The 24,321-nt window shown below is 41.3% G+C and overlaps 1 protein-coding gene across 1 annotated transcript; it reads left to right on the plus strand.

Moving 5' to 3' along the window:
• The first annotated feature begins 2,193 nt into the window (after positions 1–2,193).
• On the plus strand, positions 2,194–10,643 carry LOC310915293 (kazal-type serine protease inhibitor domain-containing protein 1-like). Its single transcript, XM_083872076.1, has 4 exons — positions 2,194–2,662; positions 7,580–7,740; positions 8,424–8,568; positions 10,430–10,643. Exons 1-4 carry the CDS (start codon positions 2,206–2,208, stop codon positions 10,573–10,575), a joined length of 909 nt encoding a protein of 302 aa, XP_083728202.1. The 5' UTR covers positions 2,194–2,205; the 3' UTR covers positions 10,576–10,643.
• Positions 10,644–24,321: the final 13,678 nt, after the last annotated feature.

Genomic DNA, 24,321 nt, shown 5'->3' on the forward strand with positions numbered 1-24,321 from the left:
TTACACACCATGAAAAAAAAAAAAAAAGAGGAGAAAAAGCTGGTCGTGGAAGATTTTAGGAAAAGTAGGCACAAGCATGAATTCTCTTGTATTTCAGCATGTTAACACTGTCTTAGTTTTAAGTTTTTATCTTCCAACTGTGATGCATGTAGGGTGATTTTCAGCTAACACCCAGAAACATTTACGTTGTAGGCAGTAGTGATCTTTGACCCTGAGGGCACTGAGTTATGTTTGCAGGGCTGCAGGTCCGTGATGCTCCATTTCTACCTCTACAGCCAAGAAGATAAGTTGCTGGTGAGCTGCAAGTGGTTTGAACAATAGTAACAGTAGCCTATGGGCTACAGGCACAAAATATCTGCAGCAGGACAAGGGAAGGGAGATCACAGAAATACAGAATCATTTGGTTGGAAGAGCGCTTCAAGATCAAGTCCAACTCATCTGTTGCCCTGAATTTTCTTGCTTTCAAGTGTTTGAATCTTCGCAGCATGATTCTCATGGAGCTTGATGTAAACTATATGTATTTTTAGAAATTATCTATATGTTTTGCATAGTTCTTCTCTGAGAGGAGAACTTGATTGATGGTAAGAGTGACCAATAAGGTCCATGAGGTTGCAACCTTTCTGGCCAATCCTTGGCTTTTGTATAAAGTGTATATAAGTTGATGAAGTCAGAAAAATAAAGGAGCTGACCTGCTGCTGCCTGCTGTCCTCTGTGTGGGTCTGCACCCATGCCACAATTGGTGTCCCCTCTGTGTGAGGTGGACACAATCAGTGACCCCTCCATGTGAGGTGGTCACACCCATCCTCTAACTAAGCCATGGCACTGAGTGCCACATCCAATCCTTTCTTAAACACATCCAGGGATGGTGACTCCACTACCTCCCCAGGCAGACAATTCCAGTACTTTATCACTCTTTCCATGAAAAACTTTTTCCTAATATCCAACCTGTATTTCCCTTGACATAGCTTGAGACTGTGTCCTCTTGTTCTGTCAGTTGCTGCCTGGAGAAAGAGACCAACCCCCATCTGATACTGTTGGAGTCCAGGGCATGATGACACAACCACCTTTTAGGAAGCTGCAGAGAGTGATAGTTGTAGAGAGATTTCTCCCAGGAGATAGGGAGCATGTCTAAACCCTGAGATGGAGAAAGAGCAGTGCAACATCAGGTGAGAAACGACCCTGCAAAGCCATCTCCCTGAACTGGCAGCCATATACACACAGAAAAAGCATGGAAAGAAATCCGTGCTACCTCTTTCATCTTCCTTCATAACCTGCAGTAAAAGCACATCTTAAGAAACTAAGGAAGAGAAGAGCTTTGAAAAGATGAGCACAGCATCTAATACTTGAGCAGAATCTCCTTTTGAAGCTGTAGCATTTTGCTCATGTTTGCCTGTGCTCTAAACTCTTGCCAAAGATGGACCACATTATTTTGTGTTGCAAAGCACAGACACTCATAAACACTGAAAAGAAAATATATGGAGAGACAACAATAGGTCCTTCAATGGTTACGGGCATCTTTCATGTTAAACCTGAGAGTTTAAAGACAATTCCAGCTGTCTTGGATTGCCTCTTGCTTGTATAGAGCTTGTAACTAAAGTGTTAATTCAGAGCCCCTAGCCATGATCAGGAAATGGATTACATTCGGTGTTGCACCAAGTCCTGGTCTCTAGAGTACTGGTTAAGCCCCAGGGCAGTGGGCTTTGGGGTGCTACTTTGTACATGTATTTATCTTTTTGTGATGATCTATTTCACCTGATGGAGGGGAGGGGCACTCATGGCCGTGGTTTTTTTCATTTTACACTCCTTTACCCTGTTCTCCTTCCTACAATAGCTGCACTGTAATGTTTCAGTAGACCAAGGCTTTGCAAATTTGGCTCAATAAGACACAGAGCAAAAAGCTTTTCAGAGAGCTTCAACTCAGCTGTCAGAAGGGGCAGTTTGGTCTCTGTGCAAGCAGCACTCACATTCCAAACTGCATTAGAGAAAAGCTGTTGGGTTTTTATAAATACTTATTATCAGTTCCAGATTAGGAATCTGATACTAACTTTTTCTTAAATCCTGTGTTTGGAGTACAGCTTATATTCTAAAACAATACCAGGATTGCGATGTTTTTCTCTCACTAGCTTGCTCTTTTTTGGTTTGCTTTTTTGTCTTCTCCCTGGCTTTATTCCAAAGACCTTTTCAGCTTTTTGTTACACTCTTGAGATGAAGCACTGGATGGTTACAGCATTGCTGGTAGCACTGGTACAGGTTTCACAGAGTTTCCCTGCCTTATACCACCGAGGCTGGTGGAGGCTGCTAAGGGAAGGAGATAGCTGTGGAAAATGTGATTTGGCACTCTGCTCTGAGCCCAAGGACTGTCCAGCTGGGATGGTGCTGGATCGCTGCGGCTGCTGTCCTGAATGTGGGAATGTCGAAGGTCAGATCTGCGACTTGGACCAGGGCAATCATTTTTATGGGCAATGTGGGGATCACCTCGAGTGCAGGTTGGATGCTGATGAAGGAAGGTTTGGGGAAGTCCCTGAGCCCCAGTGCGTGTGTAAATCTCAAGAGAGCATCTGTGGACCTGATGGGCAAACCTACGAAAACATCTGTCAATTCAACAAGGCTTATGCTGCAAAAAGAAACATCAGCATGAAACATAAAGGGCCATGTGAATCAGGTAATATGTACAGAGGTAATATGTGAATCAGAGTAATATGTACTTACAAACTGAAAAAAGAGCTGATTCTTATCTTCAGATGTGTTACTAGCTACTCTAGCTTAACTTCATTAAACTAATACTGTAGTTTTGTTACAATTATCATTATTCTATTTGTTATAACATATAGAATATACATAGTTATAATACTATTTCGTGTTAAATGTGTTTTAGCATCTGGTACTTAATCTTGTCTGTTATAAGCCTCTATATTAGACTAATGGATTAAATCTCATGGTGACTAATATGGCATCAATCTACAACTTGGATCTGTTCTGAATAATCAGAGTATGGTTGTGATAATCAGAGTATGATTTTTTTTTTTACCGGAGTTGTATGTGTAGTTGGGAATCGGTAAACAGATGGGATAGTCTGGGAGGAACAGGCAAATGATAGTTATTTGTAACAGGACTGACCTAATTTTAAAGTAGTAATAGTAAAGCAGATCTCATTGAAATCTATATCTATATCTATATCTATCTCCTGTGTATACGTACACACACAGAGGTACATGTATGTATACATGTGTGTGCATGTGTATATCCACTTGTGAGGATGCATGGCAAGCAGTGAAGCAGAGGCAATAGAAGATAAGGTTTAACTAACAGCTCTGGTTTTTTTATCAAAAAGGTCCAAAATAGTCCAACTCAGAATCATCATAAAATCTAGCTAACCCATGAAACAGAGATCCAAATAGTAGAATAGAATCAAGCTGAAACAATTTCCCTAAAGGACTCTTAAAGTCTCTGATGATTGTTAGTGGAAGGATTCTTAGGTGGGCATACAGGGGACTCTTGCTCCCTGCTCATATGCTATTCCCATTCTTTGCATTACTACAAGTCATCACTCCCGGGCATCTTTCACTTAAGACGTGACAATAAAATGAAAATGTGAAGAGGCTTTTGTTTGTTTCTAAATGAGAAATTACTGTGGTTTTTTTAGTTAATCAAATATTTAAGTAGAAGAGGGTGGTGGTTCACAAATGGGTCACAGTTCTGGGAATCTGAAATTGCAGCTCTGGCAAAGGACTACATATGGGAATAACTCCATTATATTTCACCCACTCCTCTCTAGCAGTCTTAGACTTTGTGCTGTAGTTTTATATAGAATGAACAAGGGATATTGAACACTTAGAAAAAGTGAAGAACAGCTAATATCAGGTTTATTTCCTCTTTCTCTAGCTGCAAGAGGAAGATGCATTAGAAAATCCTTTATTTGCTATCAGGGTATTAAGCTGGGAAACGAGGCTTGTCAGGAAAGGGACATTCACACCAGCCCGTAGCACAACGGCAAGCCTATTAGTTTGGGAAGGAGTCCTTGCTTGGGATTAGTTCTTCCGGCATAGCCCCTCCAGAAGATTTCGGCCAGAAATGCCACTCCCTTAGCGAGTGCCGGTAACTTGGCAGCGGCAGCTGCTCAGGCACACAGGCTTAAAGCAGTGGTCTCTCTAATTAATTTAACAGAACTAGCCGTGTACAAGAGGTTTTTAATTTGGAAGTACTACCATTTATAATTGCTGGCGTCATCCAGCAGCCCCCAGTCTCCCCCGAGGCGCATCGCACTGCTGCTCCTCCAGCAGGAGAAGGACCTTGACTGCTCTGCATGCAGGCATCACCATCAGCGCTTTCCCACTGCTTCTCTGGCTACCCAGAAAAGCTGGAGCCTCTCTCCAAGAATGCAGAGAGTTATCCTATCCGCTCAGCTTACTGAATTGCACAGAAGCCTGCGGAAAGTTCACAGCCATGTCGCTGTTGCTCAGAGTTTCGTTTAGAAGGAGGCTGTGGAGGAAAGCGCCCAGTTGGAGCATGCCCGAGCTGGGCAGAGCGCTGGAACTTGGGTAGGGTGCTGGGCTAGCAGCGACGAGGGTCGCAAATGTACTTCTCTTGCCCCCAAGCTGCCGCTCTCCACGCTGGCTCGGAAGCTTTAGAGCCCGGCCGGAGCCCGGAGGTCGGAGGGGCTCGGAGGGGTTGCAGGGGGGCTTGGAGGGGTGGCAGAGGGGCTTGGAGGGGCTGCAGCACGCACAGCGGGCTCAGAGCGCCCGCCACGGGCGCGGCTGTCCCGGGAGCCCCCAGCCCAGCCCGGGCCGGGAGGGCACCACGCTCCGCCCTGGCCGCTGCGGGGGCAACTGGTGACAAAAGACAGCAGGAACCTGGCTCTGAGAGCAACAAACGCTGCAGCACGAGCTGTCCTGATTGCAATTTGCATGCGAAACAAACACTGAGCGCCATGGGGTTTTGGTACCAAGCTATAAATAAAACCTTCACTCAGCTCGAAATACTTGTTTTGTTTTTCTCTCCTTCAAAGCATCTGCTGTTTCCTCTTGATGCCAAATGGATAATTGTATACAGCAACCAATGAATAAATAAATAACAATAAACTCCTTTCATCAGAGGAGTACAGCCTTTCATCTTTCTTCTCTTGCCAGAAAAAGGAAAAGAAAAAGGCCTAGCTCGCTGAAGAAAAATGGAAAAATTCTTTCTTTTCCTGAAAGCTAGTTTTGATTAGTTTATCTAATAATTTACCAAGGTTACTAAGTACATTGATTTTATACAGATTCTTCACACTTAAACCATTCCCATTCACACTCAAACAATTCTCGTTGATAATGTAATGAACTAACAGAACAATCTAGCAGTGATTCTTTTTATATTTAGCTGTGTCACATGCTTTATTCTAAATGTAAATTTTAGAGTAAGAACAAATAAACTACAAAAAATTCCACAATTTCCATCTAATCAGACATAGATTAGCAAAAATTAATAATACACAATATGAGAAAAAATATCCTATTGATTATGTAATTAATTGTTCTGGAGTGATATAGGGTTGATTGTGAAAGGTAAAACAGTATTTTGACTTTTCTTTGCTTCTGGTTTATGTCTTCTATAACACAGAGTGATAATTCATGACTGACTGCAACTTTAAAAGGAAAGAAGCAGCTCCTGCCCATTTAGCTCTGGATGCCAGGACATCAAAATAGTTTCCATAGCTATCAACAAAAAATTATCTACTCCAGTAATCAAAATTACAGGTTATCATAAGAATACAGCTCTGTTTCTAATCAGTTATGCAATCAAAGTACACACAGCTATGCATGGGAGAATTTGTCCAAACACAAAACCTGAAACACTCAAAAATAAAGTTTATAAATTTCTGTTTAAATTGTAGAACATTACTTCAATTTTCTTCCACAAAACACAGCAAAATGATGTTGTGAGGTTGTAGTATTTAATTTCTGAAGGCACTTCAAGTTTGGGTGGACAATGAAAGTACTGGTGGTGTGTTGAGATTCAGAAAGGGCAGTTTGGTTAGATCAGAACTGCTGCTTGCTGTGAATTTGGTCTCAGGGATGCCTGTCCTGGTCAGCCCTGGACTCAGCTGCAGGACTGGGATCACGGCCAGGCATTTCCCAGCTATCTGCTGTATTCTCCTCACAATTAATGACAACAGTTAATTCCCAGTGTGGAATTATCCTGGTGCATGGTATGCAGCACTGGACAGCTGTAATGTGGATTTATAATTGAGACTTTTGTGTCCTCCAGACTCCAGATGTGTTCTTGTGGGTGGCTGAGCCACAGCTGGGGACAGTGACATAGGCAGGACCCAGTCCTTGGCCACACATCAGTGTTGGCAGGGGATCCACAGGACACCTGAGTTAACAGCACAACGAAAATACTCACCAGGCAACATCTGCCTATTTGAAAAGTTTTTTATGCTGTCTCTGTGTGGGAACAATTTCAAGAACTCCTGTGAATCAATGTAGACTTTTGGTTTCTTTTGTACATTTTAAGCTCAGCTACAGTGGACGTATCATTAAAAGGATGGTGGTTTCAATTAAAATTCAAGAAAAAGGAAAAAAAAAAAAAAGGCAGCAGAGATCTTCAACCCAGGAAATCTTTGCTAACAGTAAATCCACTATTTTGTCTCTGCCGCCGGACATGCTCATCCCCCACTAACACGGGAGATGAGCAGACGCTCACACACACTCACAGAGGGATGGATGTGCCCGCGATCAGGTGCGGGGGAACCGGGGATGAGTTGTGGTTCCGGCGCCTCCAAGGCCCCGGGCTGGCTCCCTCTCGTGGCTGCCGGCAGCTTTTGCTTCGGGGAAAGGGAAAAGTGAGAATCCGGAAGCAATAAATAAATACTGGAGGGGGTGACAGTACGAGAACACGAGGAAGCAAGTAAGTGAAAATGTAACAGGTATAATATACATAACATGAAACCTTACAGAAATAATTGAATTTCAATTCCTTTCATTCCTAACACGAATATCGGATTACATCCATAGCAATTGAGGATAAATGTAAAATGCATTAATGCTGTTGTAACTTGTGATGTCCGTGGGTAACAGTTCTTGACAATGTTTAGCAACTTCAAGACAATTATACTTGTACTTGTATACTTGTACTCAGAAAAAGCCAGCAATAGTAGTATTTTTGCTGTTAGCTAACCAAAATGTAACACATTCAGAGCTATCACATAATCAAATCCCCCTGTGACTCGTGTGTGGCAGAATCTCCTGTGCTTTCCTCTGAAGCCCAGGTCAGGCACTGGCGGCTCTGCTGGAGGGCCCAAGCCTGGTCCATAATGGCAGCTCACAGGGCAAAATTAAGCCCTCATTTTCATCTCGGCTTCCACGGTCATCTGCAAGGGGAAGAACAGACCTGAATAAGTGCTTTTAGAAAGCACAAACACAAGGTTTTCTGAGCTTTAAAGGATGCTTGGAATCATGTAGCTCTTAACAGTATGTGACAGCCAAAAGGCAAACACAATCTGATGGTATCCTGTTAAGCAGGGATTAATGTTAACAAAACTTCTGTGTTTGTGTTCTTTGTGCACATGTGTCTCCTAAAGCACCCTGTTGGTTCTTTGCAGCTCCTGTTATTTCTATGCCACCTCAGGATGCTCAGAATTACACTGGCAATGATGTAATTTTTGGTTGTGAGGTGTCGGCCTATCCTATGCCACAGCTTGAATGGAAAAAGAAGGGGAATAAAATCTTTCTGCCAGGAGATGACACCCACCTCGCAGTTCAGGTAAAAATATAATTTACCATTGCATGCAGTTTGGGAACAGGAGCAAGGTGGTTAATCTGTGAAGTCCTCCTACACAACACAACACTGTTGAGATAAATTGATTCCCAATAGGCCCTGTGACTATGCAAATGATGATGATTTCTGTCAGTGCTTCAGCAGTCCCAGCAGAAGGAACAATAGCCAGGGTACCACTTATGCTTCTTTAGGAGGCTTTAGTCCAAGCCAGTTGAAACTGTTGTGAAGTGTGAAAGTTCCCATGGAATGTCATGCCAATCCATCATAAAACCTGGCTGCTGAGTGTCATTTTGCTTAGGCTCCCTTGGCCCTCACAACTCCCCCAGAGTCACTCCCCATCTCATCCTGAGCTTGAGCATAGGTGGAATGCTTTGAAGAAGCAGCAAGTGGTGCTGCGACAAGGGACAGGAGGACACGGGGAAGAGTGGTGTGAAGAGGAACAGGAATGTGAGCACTTTGCAGGGCAGTGAAGATGAAAGAGCAGAGATGGGAAAGTACCAACACAGAGCTACAGAGCAGCAAGATGTAAAACACAGGGCAGCAAGAATAAGCAGACTCAAAGCATGATAGCATTTTAAAAAAAGCAAAAATTGTAATCCACAATTATTTTGAGAAATATATGGTGTCTCCTAGTTACTTAATTTCAACCATTTCTTTCCTTCTCAAAGGCAAGAGGTGGGCCTCGGAAGTATGGTGTGACAGGCTGGCTGCAGATTCAAGGCCTTAAAAAATCAGATGAAGGCATTTATATCTGCCACACCAAAAATAAGCATGGTGTAACATATGCCTCTGCAAGATTGAAAGTCATTGATGGTAATTTTTTTATTATTATTTGGATGTAAAAAATATAAAAATGCATACAAGCAAGATACAAAGGATGGGGTTGTTGGAATGCAAATGAAGCATAGGAGAAACTACCCAAAGCTGCCCATATTTTCACTCTTCTGTGTGCTTGTCTTTTACTTTACCCCTAACGGGTTCATATAGTAATGTTTTGCTCCAAATTATACCAGCTTCCAGAAAACAGAAAGCTGTGGATTGGAGCAATACAGCTGAGACACATTATTCCACTGTCCTTATCCCAGAGAAGTTCTTTGACGTTAGCAGAACCCAAAACAACAGGTGGTGTAACTGAGGGAATCTTTGAATCATGGCAGGTCTGTTTAGCTGTTCATTTTTCATAAAATTAGGAAGGAAACAGTTGTTGTTCCTCTATGAGAGTGGTTTGAAAGATGTAAGAAATAGCTTTACTATTGGCTTGCTTTGGGCCCAGCCCTGCAGAATAATAACCTTCTTCCTGCACAGAGAATTGTTTTTCCTGGCTAATTCAGGATAAAGATGTATTGTCACATTTACCTCCTGGTTTAGGGGACTTTGTCAGTTGTCCAGTTTCTACATGTGGATTTCAAAGCTTTATTTTCTCTGGGAGTATTTGCAGATGCACAGGAGCTGCAGAGAACTGATATGATATTTTACTACTATTAGGAATTAAATGCATTTTCAACATGTCCTCAGCACAGGAAAGATGTTGAACTGTTAGAGTGGGTCCAGAGGGGGCCATGGATATGCTTCATTTCTGCTCTGGAGACAGGCTGAGCAAGCTGATGGTAATAAAACTGGGAAAGGTTAATAAACCTAAAGGGGAAGTACTAGAAGGAGGAAGAGGGACTTTATATACAGGCAGATAGGGGTTGGACAAAGGAGAGTGGTTTTAAACTAAAATAGGAGAGATTTAGATTAGATGTTGTAATCTCACGCCTGGAGATATGGCACTTAACGGGGGGATGACAGAACTCCCAGGATCCGAGAGTCCTAAGCTGTCACTGCTGGTCAGTGTAATAAGGAGCAAAGTGGACTTCACATGCAGTCCGAGATTTCTTTATTAACTCGAATACACTGCAGAGGTTAAAAGAAGGAACAAAGGCTGGAGCATGGGTTTTAAGGGACAGAGTCAGGGTGGAGTTTGGGGTCAAGGGGCCAATAGGGAGAAGACCGAGGAGGGTCACAAAGTGAAGTTTACAAAACATAAACCCAATGGGAAGGCTAATGTGATGAGATTTATGTAAACAGACCAATAGGGCCTGGAGGAATAGGGGATTCCCCTGAGAGGCAGTCCAGACAGGGGCTGGTACCAGGAAGAATTGGCAGAGAACATTCGGGAATACAGGCAGGTATCAGAGAAGACAGACAACCCAGGTTAAACCACCACCCCGGGTGGGGGGAGAAAGGAATAAACCATATGGTATTAAACACAAAATTATACACTGCAACAAGATGTCAGGAAGAAACTCTTTACTCAGAGCATGGTGAAGTGCTGACACAAGTTTTTCAAAGAAGCTGTGGCTGTTCCATCCGTAAAGTGTCTAAGGCCAGGCTGGATGGGGCTTGGAGCAACCTGGGATAGTAGAAGTGTCCCTGCCCATGGCAGGAGGTGGAACAAGATGAGCTCTAAGGTCCATTTCAAACCAATCTATTCTGGGATTCCATGATTCTATATAGAAATTTACTCGTGATCTTCAGTGGTATGAGCTCAAGCCATCCGCTAAAACTCCTGTCCTTTTCATAGATAACAAAGATTGAGAAACTCTGAGCTTGCTGTACAAATCCAATCCCATACTTTCCTCTGTGTTCCTATCTTCAACTAATTTAATCTGGATTCAATTACATCTTGCAGACCCATCTCCTGCATTTGCATTTACTGCTGGCAGTAGAAGCGCAAGCTACAGCATTGAATACAAGGAGTATTATGACAATTCTGATGAGGAAGATGATGAAGAATATGAATCTGGGAACTACGATAATGAAAACAACTCTGAATAATAATTTTTATACATCTGTTGTCCAAATCCTTTCACATTGTTATATTTACCAGTAGTCTCTGTTCTGAAAATGCCCCCTCTGATAACACACATACTCACTTGTGTATCCATCTTCCTGAAATGCAGCTTTGGATGAAGTGTATCATGCCGCTCATCAGAAATAAGAACAGTTGTAACACTATATATTTAGACTATTAAATATCATTCTTCACAATGCACCTTTCTACTAAGTATGCCAAAGGCTTCCAATTTTACATTAATTTCTAAATTATTTTATAATTTCTTTTACATGTTCTAATTTGTCTAGCAAAAATGCCAATAGTTAAACAAAATTTTTACTTTGTATCTTTTCTTTTTTTTTTTGTAAAGTACTTACTAAGAAATATCAAGAGATTGTTCACATGGCAACAAGCCTAAGTATGGAGGTTGCAAAACAGTCTTTAATCTCCATCGTTCATGTTTTCTCATAAGTTTCAGTAGGATTTTCCTTCTCATTTAAAATTTTCCATGTCTCATCAAAGGTATCTGTCTTTTGGGAGATGGTTTTGTTTACCGTTAATAGATACATGAAGCAATCATGGTCTAAAGCCAATAAGTGCTGTTTTACAGTCAATACTCAAACATAGCCAGAAAAGATTCCTTGTGCATTCAAACCTGTGAGCACACCTTTGGGCTGCTTTTTGTAGCAGCTCCTGCATTGCTCCCCACAGCAACAGTTCCCTCCCAACAGCCTGGGAGCAGTTCAGGGTTCAGGATCACAATCTTCCCCCTGAACAGGATGCCTACTGGTGGGCATTCCTGCAGTTTAAAGGCAGCAGCTGCTCTGTAGCTCTCTTTTAAACACACAGGGATTTCTTTCCAGAGTCAGGATCTGTCCTTTGTCTGGGGCTGTGAACAAGGTGCCCCTATCCCAAGCCATCAGCATTGCCAGGGTGCTGGAAGGGCAGCAAACCACAGGAACACAGGAACATTGTTCCAACTGATCTATGAACCAGATAACAAAGGAGATGGAGTCAAAAACACAGCACTGTTCCAAGGGCTGAGTGAGAACCCTGAGAAATTTCTCCAGTTGCTTTTGTTAACTAATTACATGAAGGCTGGCTCTGAGTTAATGGGTAATGGAAAACAGCAACCCTACACTTACACCTCTGGTTACCACTGGCTGAGGCAGATGAACAGCAGTAAATTACTGAACACATTCAGGACTAAAGCAGCAGAATCTCAGGCATCTGCAGGGAAAGCCTTGGTATGTGCAGATTCCTTGGGCCGAGGCACAGGCCAGTGCAGTTATCCCTGCACACACTGAGGTGACCACCAGCTGGATCCACAGTACAAGGAGGCTTTAAGGGCACTCTACACACACAGAGCATAAGATTTTTAATGCATATACACTGCCTTACAAATTCTTCTTTTAATGTGCTATTTGTGCCTTTTTTTGCTTTCAGAAAGATTTTTCTTTTCAATTTGAATTTATTTAAGAAATGGGCTGTAGACTGTGTTTGCCTTGAGGTATTATTGACCTCTGTCCAGCAAACAAACAAAGAATAATTTATTTAATTTCAGGCTTCATGGGGTATTGTCAGCTTATGAGAAGAAAGTGTGTAATTGTGTTATTGAAAAAGATTAATTAGTCTTAATTAGAAATAGGAAGTGGCTTCATATTTAACTACTGGTTTTGTTTTTATGTACTCTGCTTTGTCTTCTTAGTGATATGTTTGCTTATCCACTATATATTAACTTATTACATTATCTGATAGAAATTACTTATTAGTTTTTATGGAACTATTTAATTTGCAGACATATACTCAAGATCAATTATGATTGCATTGCAAATTAATGGATTATATTACTAAAGTAATCACTAAATGGTGGCAATATATATTGGTGTAGTATAGTATGTGGTACAGAAAATAATCTTGAAATCATTAGCCATAGAAAGAAATTCAAATTCTTCGGAGCCTTTTGCTCTTGTTAATGGAAAATGAAAAACAGAAAGAAATGTTTGAATGAGAAAATGTGCAGCAGAACTCTAGCAAATACCAAGTGTTTGGCCTGATGGAGTATGTCTATTTGAGAGAAGCTAATACTCCCTGAACAAAGAATTTTAAATTAAATATATTGCATTTCTCTCTCTATGTATTTTTTATATATATTTAATAAGTTCTTGTGAAATATCAGCCATTCCTTTCAGTAAGAGAATTGCATTTTAGGAAAAATCCCAATGTGATGCAAAAAAAGGGAACATTGATACCTTAAAAAATTTCTAGTTTCTTTTTTGTGGGAGGGCACACAAATGGCTGGTTTTGTTTATACACTTTAATCAAGTAATTTAGTATTAAATTTTAAAAAGCATGGAGAAGGTTCAGTCTTGTCTTCTCTAAGCAGTATACTGGAATGGATGTCATTGTGAATGCACTGCCTGTAGCAACAGATGTGTTCACATAACCCAAAGGAATAGCAACTTCAAGAAGTGGTGTTTATTCCACTCAGTGGGAAATGAGCTGAAAAATATGTATTACTCCTGTATTTTGCAAGGCAGACCTAAAGCCTTCTTTAATTGAGATTCCACAGAAGACTGTTAGACTTTGTAACATGCAAGTTGGAACTTCATGGCACAGCTTCCTCCTGTCACACAAGCATCTCCACTGTGTCGTTTCCACCTCCCACTTGAAGGTAAAAGAATTGTAGAGAAGTTGCTAAAGAAATTACAATGCTTAATGCAGAAGGTTCTTTGGGCAGGACCCTTACATAGGCTGGGCTGCTTTCACAATCTAACCTTGTTACTTGCTGTGTTCAAGCTTTGTCACCTATTAGTCTAGGAATCCACGAATTCTTTAACTGGAGCAATTTTTTTTCTCCCTTGAAATAACCAGGATATAGCTGACAGAAATCAGATGTAGAAAGGCAATTTTCTGTGTTCCAAAGATTCAAATTATTCAGGTGATGGTTAAAGGGGGTGCCAGAGGTGCCCTGTGCAGCCTGTGCCCTGTGCCCTGAGCACAGTGTAGGCTCCCTGCCTGCCCCCTGAAATAGCTTTGTGCTCTCCCCTTCTGTCTGTGCTCCACCGTCACCTCAGGCAGAAGACCCAGGCCAGAGGAACAGATGTTTCTGGCCAGAAACAAACACACTCCAGACAAGATGGAAATTGGCTCATCTTGCAGAAAACCCAGCTCTCACTCACACTTAGGTACATACGCTACCCACAGACTCTGCTCATGAACTATTTATTTATTTATTTGTTAACCCAATTTCCATAATTTTGCTTCAGAAAAAATAATTAATGAAAGTATTTTCTATAAAAGTATATAGTTGAGTGATTCAACTGTGATTGTTCGTACAAAGAAACCACTCTCCCTACCCTGATTAAATTGTGATAATAATTGTTTCTCGACCTCACTGCTGAAGATTCATCCAGCAAGTACAGTTTCATGTTTTCCTTCCAAGTCTGAAGCAATTTCCCTTTCCAGAGACATCCTACCAGTATGAGTCCCTTCTTTGGGGCTACCGGGTTCACACGGGAATCTTTGCAATGTGGGCAATAAAACATCAGGGAAACGTCAGCATCATTAATAATTTTACATCAACTGCTCGGGCCCTTTATCATTACGAGGCGGCCGCCGCGCTGGTCCGGGCGGAGCCGGCACCGCCCGTGTCCGCCCTTGTCCTCCCATGTCCGCACCGCCTCCGCACCGCCTCCGCCCGTGTCCGTCCCTAGTCCACCCGGCACACCCTGCACCCCCGGCCGGCTCCGGCGCTGCAGCTGCCACCGCAGGGCCCGCCCGCTCGGAAGGATGCGCTGCGCGTCCAGGTGGGTGCGCTCGGCGGGACCTCGGCTGGCCGCCGCGGGGCCGTGGCCGCCGCGGGGACGCCCGTGGGGCCGGGCCGGAGCTCGGGGGAGGGGGGAGGGCGGTGCTGAGGTCCGTGGTGCAGCGCTCAGGTACTGTGGGGCGGGGGCCGTGGGATGCGCGGGGTCGGCCGGGCGGAGGGGCCAAAGGTGCCGGGGGCCGCCCTGCCCAAGGAGCTGCGGCGGGGCCGCGGCCAGCGGAGCCAAGCCGGCCGTCCAGGGAGGGGTCCAGGCTGCGGAGGCGGGACACCCGTGGGGCCGGGATGCCATGGGAGGCCGGCGGGGCCAGGACCGGCTGCGCTCCCGTGCTCCCATCACCCCGCTCCCAGCGCTCTGCTCCCGGCACCCACGCTGGGACCACGGCGGTTCCACGCCGGGGGAAAGCAGCCGCACCTGCTCCTCCTTGCCGCTGCTCTCTGAAGGCAGTGCTGGGCTCCTGCGCCGCTTCTTCCCCGAAAACCAGAGGCAACTCCGCTGCAGAACTTGTCCGAGACGAACATCAACCACTGAAACGGTCTCGAATGAGGGCGGGAAGGAACCGGGGATGGGAAAGAGCTTCGGGAGACACCACCGAGGTGTCAGGCATGTGTCTGGCATCCCTTGTGGCTTTGCTCCACTGCTGGCAGCATGGCTCTGGCAACGTGAGAGAGGCCATTTTTGGCATTTATTTAAATACTTCAGTAAAAGGCACATAAAAGGACCACTGAATTTTAATTTTTTTCCCCTCAACTGTGACAATTCAGGAGTTATGCCTGTCAAGATGCTCTTGGGTAGAGCTGGTTGAACTTTCTTAATGGAGTGTTTTCAGTCAGCAAGTGTTGATTAAAATCAAAATATTTGTGGGAATCTTCCTGTGTCAGCAAAGTTTCAATTAGGAACCTTCCTGGTTCCCTGCCAGTTTGTTTGGCTCCATGGCTGCCTTCCTGGTGGGCTGCTGCAGAGCTGGGCCTCCAGCATTTCTGGTTCTTGGTACTTTGACAGGCTGCTGGGAGAGATGCCTGGAACTTCAGGGACCTGGAGAGGTGGGACTAGAACTACCCACAGACATTTGTTCAGCTTATTCTTGAGTGTTATAAAAATGTGACAGATGTGGGGAAAAAAATAATAGTATCTAATACTTTCCATTAGGATATAAATCTGTTTCTTAGTAAAAGTTGCCGTTTTTTGGGATTAAAAATGCCACTTCTTGTTTGTGTCTGTTTCTACTCCCAAATCAGTTAAAGCAGCCAGCATCTGTCTGACTGCTGGAACATCTCTGACACAATTGTTTTCTTAAGAATCACCTTTTAGCTGTTGATAAGAGTTTGAGCAAATGAGGTGTCTTAGAGCAGAATTTCTACCACTGCCAAGTCCATTACCCAGTGGGATGATGAAGATTGAATTGAGAGCATTCATAGGGACTCTTGCCTATAAAAACCTGAATACAGTTGGCTGTGAGAACTGCTGTTCCATAGTGAAATAATCAGTGTCCACTCTATGGGACCAGAATTAATAATTTCTGTTTTACCTGCCAGTGTTCTATGAATTCAAAAACTGCTGTCATGTGTCCTAGAATAATGACTGTGTAGGTAATGTACTTTGTGTTACTAAATGTTTACCTCTATTTAATCATCTAATGTTAATTTTTGTACTAACCGTAAGAATTCTTTTTAAAAAATCCATGGCTTAAGTTTCTATTAGAACTGTTTAGCTCATATTCTTTAAAGAAAACTTGTGTTGCTGATGTTAAAATGCTTTGTTACAAGAAAATACATTCTGAAACACTAGCTTCTTGACCCAAACTGGCTCTTTTCGTCATCAAGCTCTTATTCATGTAGTTTCTAAAATTACAAAATTAGGATGGCTTGATGTGCTGAAAAATCAACTTGTCTTCAGAGACTTTATTGCTGATGTAAAAAAAAAAAAAAAGTTTTGGAGGTAAGAAACAATTGTTCACTTCTGCCATATTTTTGATTTTTTTGTTTGAACCTCTTAATTTATAGCGATTGGCATGTTATGTTCCTTGGTTTGATACTGAGGTGGAAAAATTGTGAAGTGCATTGCTTGAAACAGATTGTCCCATGGGAAAGGACCAGAGTGGGTTTGCTGCCTGTGTGAGGCTGTGGGGTTTGATGCCTCACAGAGTCCGTAGTGCTGTCATAGCTTTTTCTTGCTTTTCTTTCTCAGATCACTCCTCTATAGTGTCGTTGTAAAATAACAGCCCTTGTTGTCAAGCTATTCTGTGTAATGCCTCCATTTTTCTTCAGCTCCTATAGAAATGCATTTCTCATATATGTCTGTGTGAAGTTTCAGCCTTTCTCAACTTCTGATAAGAAAAAGCAATGGGAAAATTTATGTTATTTGGCAATTTACTTGAAGGATGATCCATTATGTGTGAATGTATTGGTGATCCTGGTAACTCAGCAAGGAAGTATAAAGTTTACAGGTTTTGTTTCTTGCCAGTGAGGTTCTCATTTACTCTTCAGCCTTACTTTGTAATACTGTTCAAGTTAATGTACTCTTTGAGTTACTTTGGGAATGTCTAATAAAAGATAAGTTGCAATAATCTGTTTATTAAAAACAAACTCAAGTACACTTCTCCACCATTTTGCAGTTATTTTTATGAATGTACTGTAATTGGAGTTTGCATTTATTATTAAAATGATTGCAGTGTGACTCTTCAGTGTGCAGCTCATTAAAAACAGTGATTTAAATACAAAATATAGCTTCTTAAGAGATTTCTTTAGTTAAATTAAGAATTTCTGGAGAAAAGAAAATTAAGCCATAGATCTAGTGAATTAAATTTTATATAAAAATTAAAGAAATAATCCCTAAACAATTCTAACATATGTAATAATTTGCATATGGTAGCTTCAAATACATATACGTTAGCATTCTGGATTGAGGTTCATCCAGTGTGAATTTGGGTGTGATTTATTATTGGAAAGGGATTAGCAACCAGGTCTGCAGCTCTTTTCCCAGCTCCTTCATAATTCAATACCCAGCATTTCACACCTGGTGAAGGGGAGGGCGCATTTTCCTTTTTTGCATGCTTGTGTGATCTACGGAACATTCCAATGGACTATTCACAGAATGTGAAATGTAAAAAGCAGATAGGGCAGCAATGTAACTTTAGTTTGAGAACTCCCCTAAATTATCTCCCCACGTGATTTGGTGTGACAGTACAAAATAGAGGACAGTGAGAAGTCAGGCCCCTTGGCAAATAGATAGATTTTTCTTTAGTTGAACTGTGGGTGATCTTCAGAGTTGTAAAAAGGAGTGCGAACGCAACAAATAGCAGGAAAATATTGATAAGGATGACTCGATGTTTTGGACACCAGGGGAACTGAGGCTGCAAACTGCAGCTGTAAAAGTACACAGAAATCTTCCCCGGATTAAACGGCAAGGCCTAATTGATTTTGAGACAGTTGGTATTAGTTGTTTTAAGAACAAGCAGATTTAATTGTTCTGTAAAAGCCTTGGCATAGCTGAATGAAGACAGTTAAATTTTATTAATTAATTGCACAATTATCCACTGTATCTCATTTTGAAACATTCCAAGGATCTTAAGCCCTGATGAAGAGATGGTATCCTCACATGGAATATTGAACACCCCCTGCATTGCTTTTTAGACACAAATTCTCAGTGATGGAATGTATTATTTAGTTCAAAAAATGCCTTGTAAACTACTGTGGAGGGAAGAGACTGAAGTTTTTTGATAGGTAGCATGTATTTCTGAGAGGGCCCTCTGATCTTTTTCATCCATGCACAGCTTAATTTTTTCTAATGGTTTGAATTTTATGCAGCTGGCCTTTCAAGTGCTAGAATATTGTACCTCCGAGACCTCTGAGAAAAGTGGAAGAGTGAATTTTTAGACTATAATTCCTTGGAGTCTGTTTTCAGATGGTTTTTTGTTATCTGACAATTCTTAAAATTTATGATGAAAGAGTTTTTTCAGTGATAATTAGGGAGTATGAATGTCTAGTTCAATTAGTGTTGCTAGAATTTGGCATGAAAGCCTTCTAAACAGCCTAGGAAGTCTCAGCCTAACAATTCCTCTTCATTCTAGAAATGTTGGAAAATATTAAATATGATCTGATTCTAGTAATGCTGGATGGTAATGATAACTACAAGGCCTGATGTTAAACAATCCTTTCCCCCCCATAGGGCTTATGGATTATTATGTAACAGGAGCGATTCTCTCAGAACCAGGGAATGGATCTGGTAATCTTGGTTTGATTTTTCCTTTTGCAAGGGATGCTTGTAAATCCTTTAATGAGAAATATTTCTTAGCCATGAAGGGATTAAAATATCTTTCTTCTCTGACAAAAATACATATAGACACAGGAAACTCTTAGTGCAGGGACTCATCCAGTACCATACACACCAGTTCTCTCTTCACAGTCACCAGAACTCATAAAGCAATGTGAACACATCAGTTGTATTGTGACTTTCTTTTGCCTACATCTTAACCTGAGGAAGTGCTCAGACCTGTCCATCCAGTAAGAGGAGCAACCTTGAAGGAAAAATATGAGGCAAGTTAGGAACCTGATGAGACCTGCATTTAGTGCAGGGACATAATTTTGATTTCTGGTGTCAAATTAATCTGCCAAATATCCATGAAGTTTTATCAAGGAAGGAATATTGTTTATTCTGTCTTTATTTTTGTTAGGTTGATTATTCAAGACTTTCAGCAAAGCCTTGTAAAAGAGCTGCCTCATTTCTGAGGGACATACTGCTGCTTGTGTGCTCTTTTGAAGGAGGTGAGGCTTTTCATTATTGAACCCAAACTGCTCACATAATTGCCCCTCAGTTTTTTCTGACTTGATGAATACTGAGCTTAAATGGATTACATGGTACCCATTTAAGCTCCAGTGACCAAAAATGGTTCACAGACGAAAATTCCATTCTTCTTTCTTCCATGTCTCTCTTGCTGTCTCTCAATTTCTCTGCCATCTCTCTATGTCTTGCCATAAAGGTTGGACTGTCTAAATTCTGAGCTTGTCTTCTTTTTCTGTGTTTTTCTTAATTTGTGTCTCAGTTTTGCTGAGCCCTACCATCTCAGTATTTGCTAAAATAATTATTTTATTGAACAAGGAGCAACCAAGAAGAAAGACAAATCCTTGTGGTAGGGCAGCATCATCAAATCAGGCCAAGGTGTTTTTCTCCTTGAGCAGTTCCATCATCCTCTGTGTAACATTTTGGAGTAATTAAGTCTGTAATCTCTCCAGAGCCTTGGCAGGAGGGGGTGAAGGGCTTTCATTTGTGTGTTCCACAAGTGTAAATTTTATTACTTGTGAGTTCTGGTTGCTGCAGTACTGTTTTCTGCAGTAGTTCCTTTACATTAATTATTGTGGGTGAAGAAGTGCAGAGGAGCTGCTGGTCGACTGGAAATTTAGCCTTATTTTTAGACTACAGCTTCAAATATAAAAGAAGGCACTTGATTTAAAAATGTGCATACTAGAGTCGTCCTTTTGCAGTGAGCTGGGGATTATTGTGAATGACCAATTTCTTGTGGCAAAAACTTTCTTAATCCTTGTGCGTGTTCAAGTCTGTTCTTTACCATCCACTAGCTAACAAATGAAAAAGGACATGCAACTTAGAATTGGAGAAAAAGCTTTACATTTTCTCCTTTGTTTCTTGCCTTCCTAATCTACCCTGGGGCTCCGTGGTGGTAGCAACCTTCCACTATGTTTTTACTAAAAGTGAAAGGTTTTAATATACAGGTTTACAGATGAAATAGCTACTGACTTCTAATCCAGTGACTGTGTATCTCAGACCTGATAAAAAGTGAGAATTATTTTTTTTAATTGCTAGGGACTTCAGATTTCAAGGAAAAGATAGCAGAAGAACTCATGAGGTTAAACAAAGGAATATTCCTTTTAAAAATTAATTACATTTTCTTGGCTGACACAGACTGAAATTGATTCTTTGAACTTGATCCTGGTAATATGGAGATATTTACCAGGTAAGGATTTAGGTCAGAAAAAGAGTTGGTTCAGATGTTATAGGACAGACGGAAGTGGAGGGGGAGTGAAGCTGACACTGCATTATATGGTGCATATGTACATTTGTTCCTATGTACAAGAGCTTCAATGTCCAGGGAACCCAAACTGCTCTTCTGCACCTGCAATTTGAGACCCTTCTCTCTCAAATTTCTGTTTCTTTCAATATGGAAGGGATGCTCCAAGAAAAAAAGACCCAAAACACTCTTATGAATTCACCACAGTATAATACACACATCTGAGGAAATTTCAAATGACAAAGTAATTAGAAAAACATTATGTTGATGTTTATGTTTAATCATGGGCAATTAGTCTAATTAGCATCTACACAAAAACAAAATCTTAGAAGAACCTTAAACCTGGATGAACAAATGTAGCTATTGGGTTCCTTAAGAAATTGGCTGTGACAATATACTTTCATTCAGGAATTCTTCCTGAAAATGTTTGTTTGTGTCATTAAGAGTTTTCCAGATGATCTCTTTGATGGATGCCCAGTTACCCCAGTATAAAAATGAAGATGTGGAACTGGCAATTCCGTAGTTCTTAGATCAGAGTGTGAGAGCCCAGCTTCAGTACAGCTCAAAGTTTTTGTTGTAAACCACAACATTTGAACTCAAACAGTCTGTGCAGAAATGAACCTGCCAATATTTCTCACCTATAAAAGCTTTCAAGCTCAGCTGGGGGAAAATGACTGAATGAAGAAAGGGAGAGAATCACTTAATGTGATGTTCATCTGAGTTTTGGCATGCAAGTAGTTAATATTTTAACAGCTATGTTCATTAAACAATTTTAGGTTACTTTGCATTTCAATTTTTTATTTCAAACATTTAGCTGTGTTCTGCTATATTGTGTTATATTTCACAGCTGGGTAGACAAGATTTATTCTTTTAATAGTTCTGTTCTTTTGACTGTTATTCATTTATGTGGATTCCACCGTATTTCTCACATTACTTGGCTTTTCTGCATTTTAAATACAGAAGAGGGAAAAATAAGATGTATTTTTGAAGAAGCAGCAGTTAATTCACCTTAACTGTAGGGGACAGTCATAATGTAGATGTTATAAAGAGAATGTCAGTAAGATGAGATCAATTGATCTTGTGAAAGAATTCTGTTGGAGCCTCAAGCAAATCTTTAGCAAGAATTGTGACAGTGACTGAGGTTTGGCTTCACTTCCTTCCTTGCATTCTGGTGGACAGTCCAAATCTCCAGAATATTTTTTCCTCTTCAGGTTTGAAATGTACTTCAACTTTCTCACTTACTATTAGAAAGCAAGTTTTTCATTATACTGAGTTACTTTTCCATTAAAGCAATGTGTTCCTTTCAGTTGCCAAAGCTGACTTGTTATTTTAAAATCTGGTGCACTTCTTTAACACTAAAGAACAGGCAGTACTCAGAAAAAGTGTACTGGTGCTCCAGGTATTTTCACGAGCAAAATATCTACTGATGGCACTTCAAAGGCTGTGTGGCTCTACAGTAGCTGTCATTCTGATCTGTAATTTTTCACTATTATTATTACATTTTTTATTGTTTTAATTTTATTCATAATATTATTTTAATTATACCATAATAATTACTCTTTTCCCTTTATCTGATGTTGAGGGTTTCTCTTTCTCCTGTTATCCTGCCTGATGGGGGTGTAACTGCCTGGAGAGGCCCCATCAATGTACAGTGTGCTATAAGGGGTTGGGTAGGAGATTGTACCCCAAGCTTTTTATATCTATCCTTAGAGCATTTGTGTGTGGGCGGAGCAGCAGGAAAAAATGGGCAGTGCATTATTTATATTTCATCACCTGGAGCTCTGTCATCAGTAGGAAAAAATGTCCAAAATTACTCTTTGCCAGCTCAGCAGTGTGCTGTGAGTGACCACAAGCCTGGTCACTGTATGGAGAGGGTTAAATGGTTAGTTACTGAGGAAAATGCTAGCTAATATTTCCAACTGACTTATTGGAGAGGACTTGGAACAGAAAGAAATGCCCTGTACTGAAAGGACATGGTGAAACACTGTAGGATGGATTTAAGAAAATGGTTTTATGTTGTTTTATTGTTTCTGGTTTTCCCCCACCCCATCAGTGGACATGAGTCAAACTGCTAATAAATCATATTTCATACACTGCCTTTGCCCATGGCATGTGCTCCTTGCACCAGGCTGTGATAGGAGGAGTTCTGCAAGGCTCTCCTGGTGTGTAACCGTTCAAGAATCATTCCCAAATTCCAGCCCCACTCTTGACCCCTCGGGTTCATTGCAAATGCACTTTCAAAGTGATTTTTTTTCAATGGTTTGATTACATTATCTACCACTATCCTTTAGTTTGCAGGCCTGGTACAGCAGCCTCTCACTCACGTGGATAGATTCCTATGGTCCAGAGCACAGCATTTACCATCTCGTCTAACAAAAGCTGTGTGGGAAGGCATTGGAACTCCCTGTTTTGGTGCTTTTGTAAACGTTTTCGATCAGGCAGGCTGAGCTGTCTGTGTGCACTCTACAGCTCAGAGGCAGCAGAAGGCAGCACTGGGTGGTTGCCGTGCCGGTCCTGCTGTAGCCGCTCAGAGAGCAGCAGATGGCACGCTGCCCCCACGGCTGTAAATCCTCACATACGGGTCCTGCTGGCAGGTCTCTGCAAACTGGCAATAAACAGGCTGTGAGCAGAACTTGGAAGCAGAAAAGTCAGACATCAATCAAATGACTAAGTTAATACACATTTATATAAATATTCAGGATTGCTTAGATTGTTTTATTTACAGAATGGATAATGGAAATTGTGCCTGCTTCAGCCATGTTGTAATGATTTTGTTTGCTATATGCTTGCATACAGACAAACAGAAAATGGTTAGAGAACAGTAAAGAGTCTAATGAAAAAATAGAACAAGTCTTCTATTAAAATATACACATTTTGTTCATTAATTACCTCATATTCTTAAGCATGTACATATAATAAAAGTAAACTCATTATAGAAAAAGAGAACTGTCTAGGTAAATGAATGCATTCTTGTTAATAAGCCCACTGGGGCTTGCTGTCTGAGGAAGGAGAGCAAAGCCTCAGAGATTTCTTCCATGATGCTGTAATACACTTTTAGTTCCATAACCATTCCAGTACAAAAATAATGCATCAAGACACTGTCTTTGGAACGAGTAGACCTTTGAATGAATATATGCGTGTTAAATTTCTGTTGAATACTGGACTGGACCCTCTGGTACTGTACATGACAGTTAATACTGGTCTATCAGTTGTTTATCAGTAAATATTTTGTTTTAATGCTGGCATGACTTAGTTTTCATAGTGTCACAGTTTTGTGGTGTATTGCTGATTTGGATGTTGGCAGGGAAGGAGGAAGAAAGTTGTCCGGAAAAGCAGTGCTGCCAAGCACAGCAGATATTTGCCCTTGGAGGAGGAAAAAGCAACAGGAGGGGTTTGTAGCCTTCCCTGGAGCAGTTCATTGTGCAGCTATTCCCGATTCTGCTGGGACAGGCTGGATCAGCAGCCCGTGGCATGGGCGGGGTTTACCTGTGGCTCCCCCTAACTGGTCATTATATACTGCCATAGTCAATAAAACTGATAAGTCTTCCTGATTAATGTATCAAAGGAGATGCAACTGAGCAAAGGTAGTTACTGAAATGTCTTCAGTTCACTTAGAATTGTTAACCTGAAACCAGTTTAATACTAAGGCAGCTTCATACTCGGGAGTTCTGACACTTGGAACAGTTCAGTTTCCACGTGTACACATGTACACTGTGATTGTAAAAAAGAGATTGCTTTGGCTAAAGACTTTTCTCTTGAGGTTGCATTAAGAAGTGAAAAATAGATCAAATTCTTGAAAAATATAGGCGCAGAGACAGAAAGTTCTTTTTATTATTAGTTCTTTGGCATCTTATTTTTCCGGGGGAATGCTTTTAGTCGTCAAATATTTTATGATTGAAAAC

This window comes from Zosterops lateralis (genome assembly GCF_965231275.1).
Source record: "Zosterops lateralis genome assembly, chromosome: 14".
Taxonomy (NCBI): domain Eukaryota; kingdom Metazoa; phylum Chordata; class Aves; order Passeriformes; family Zosteropidae; genus Zosterops; species Zosterops lateralis.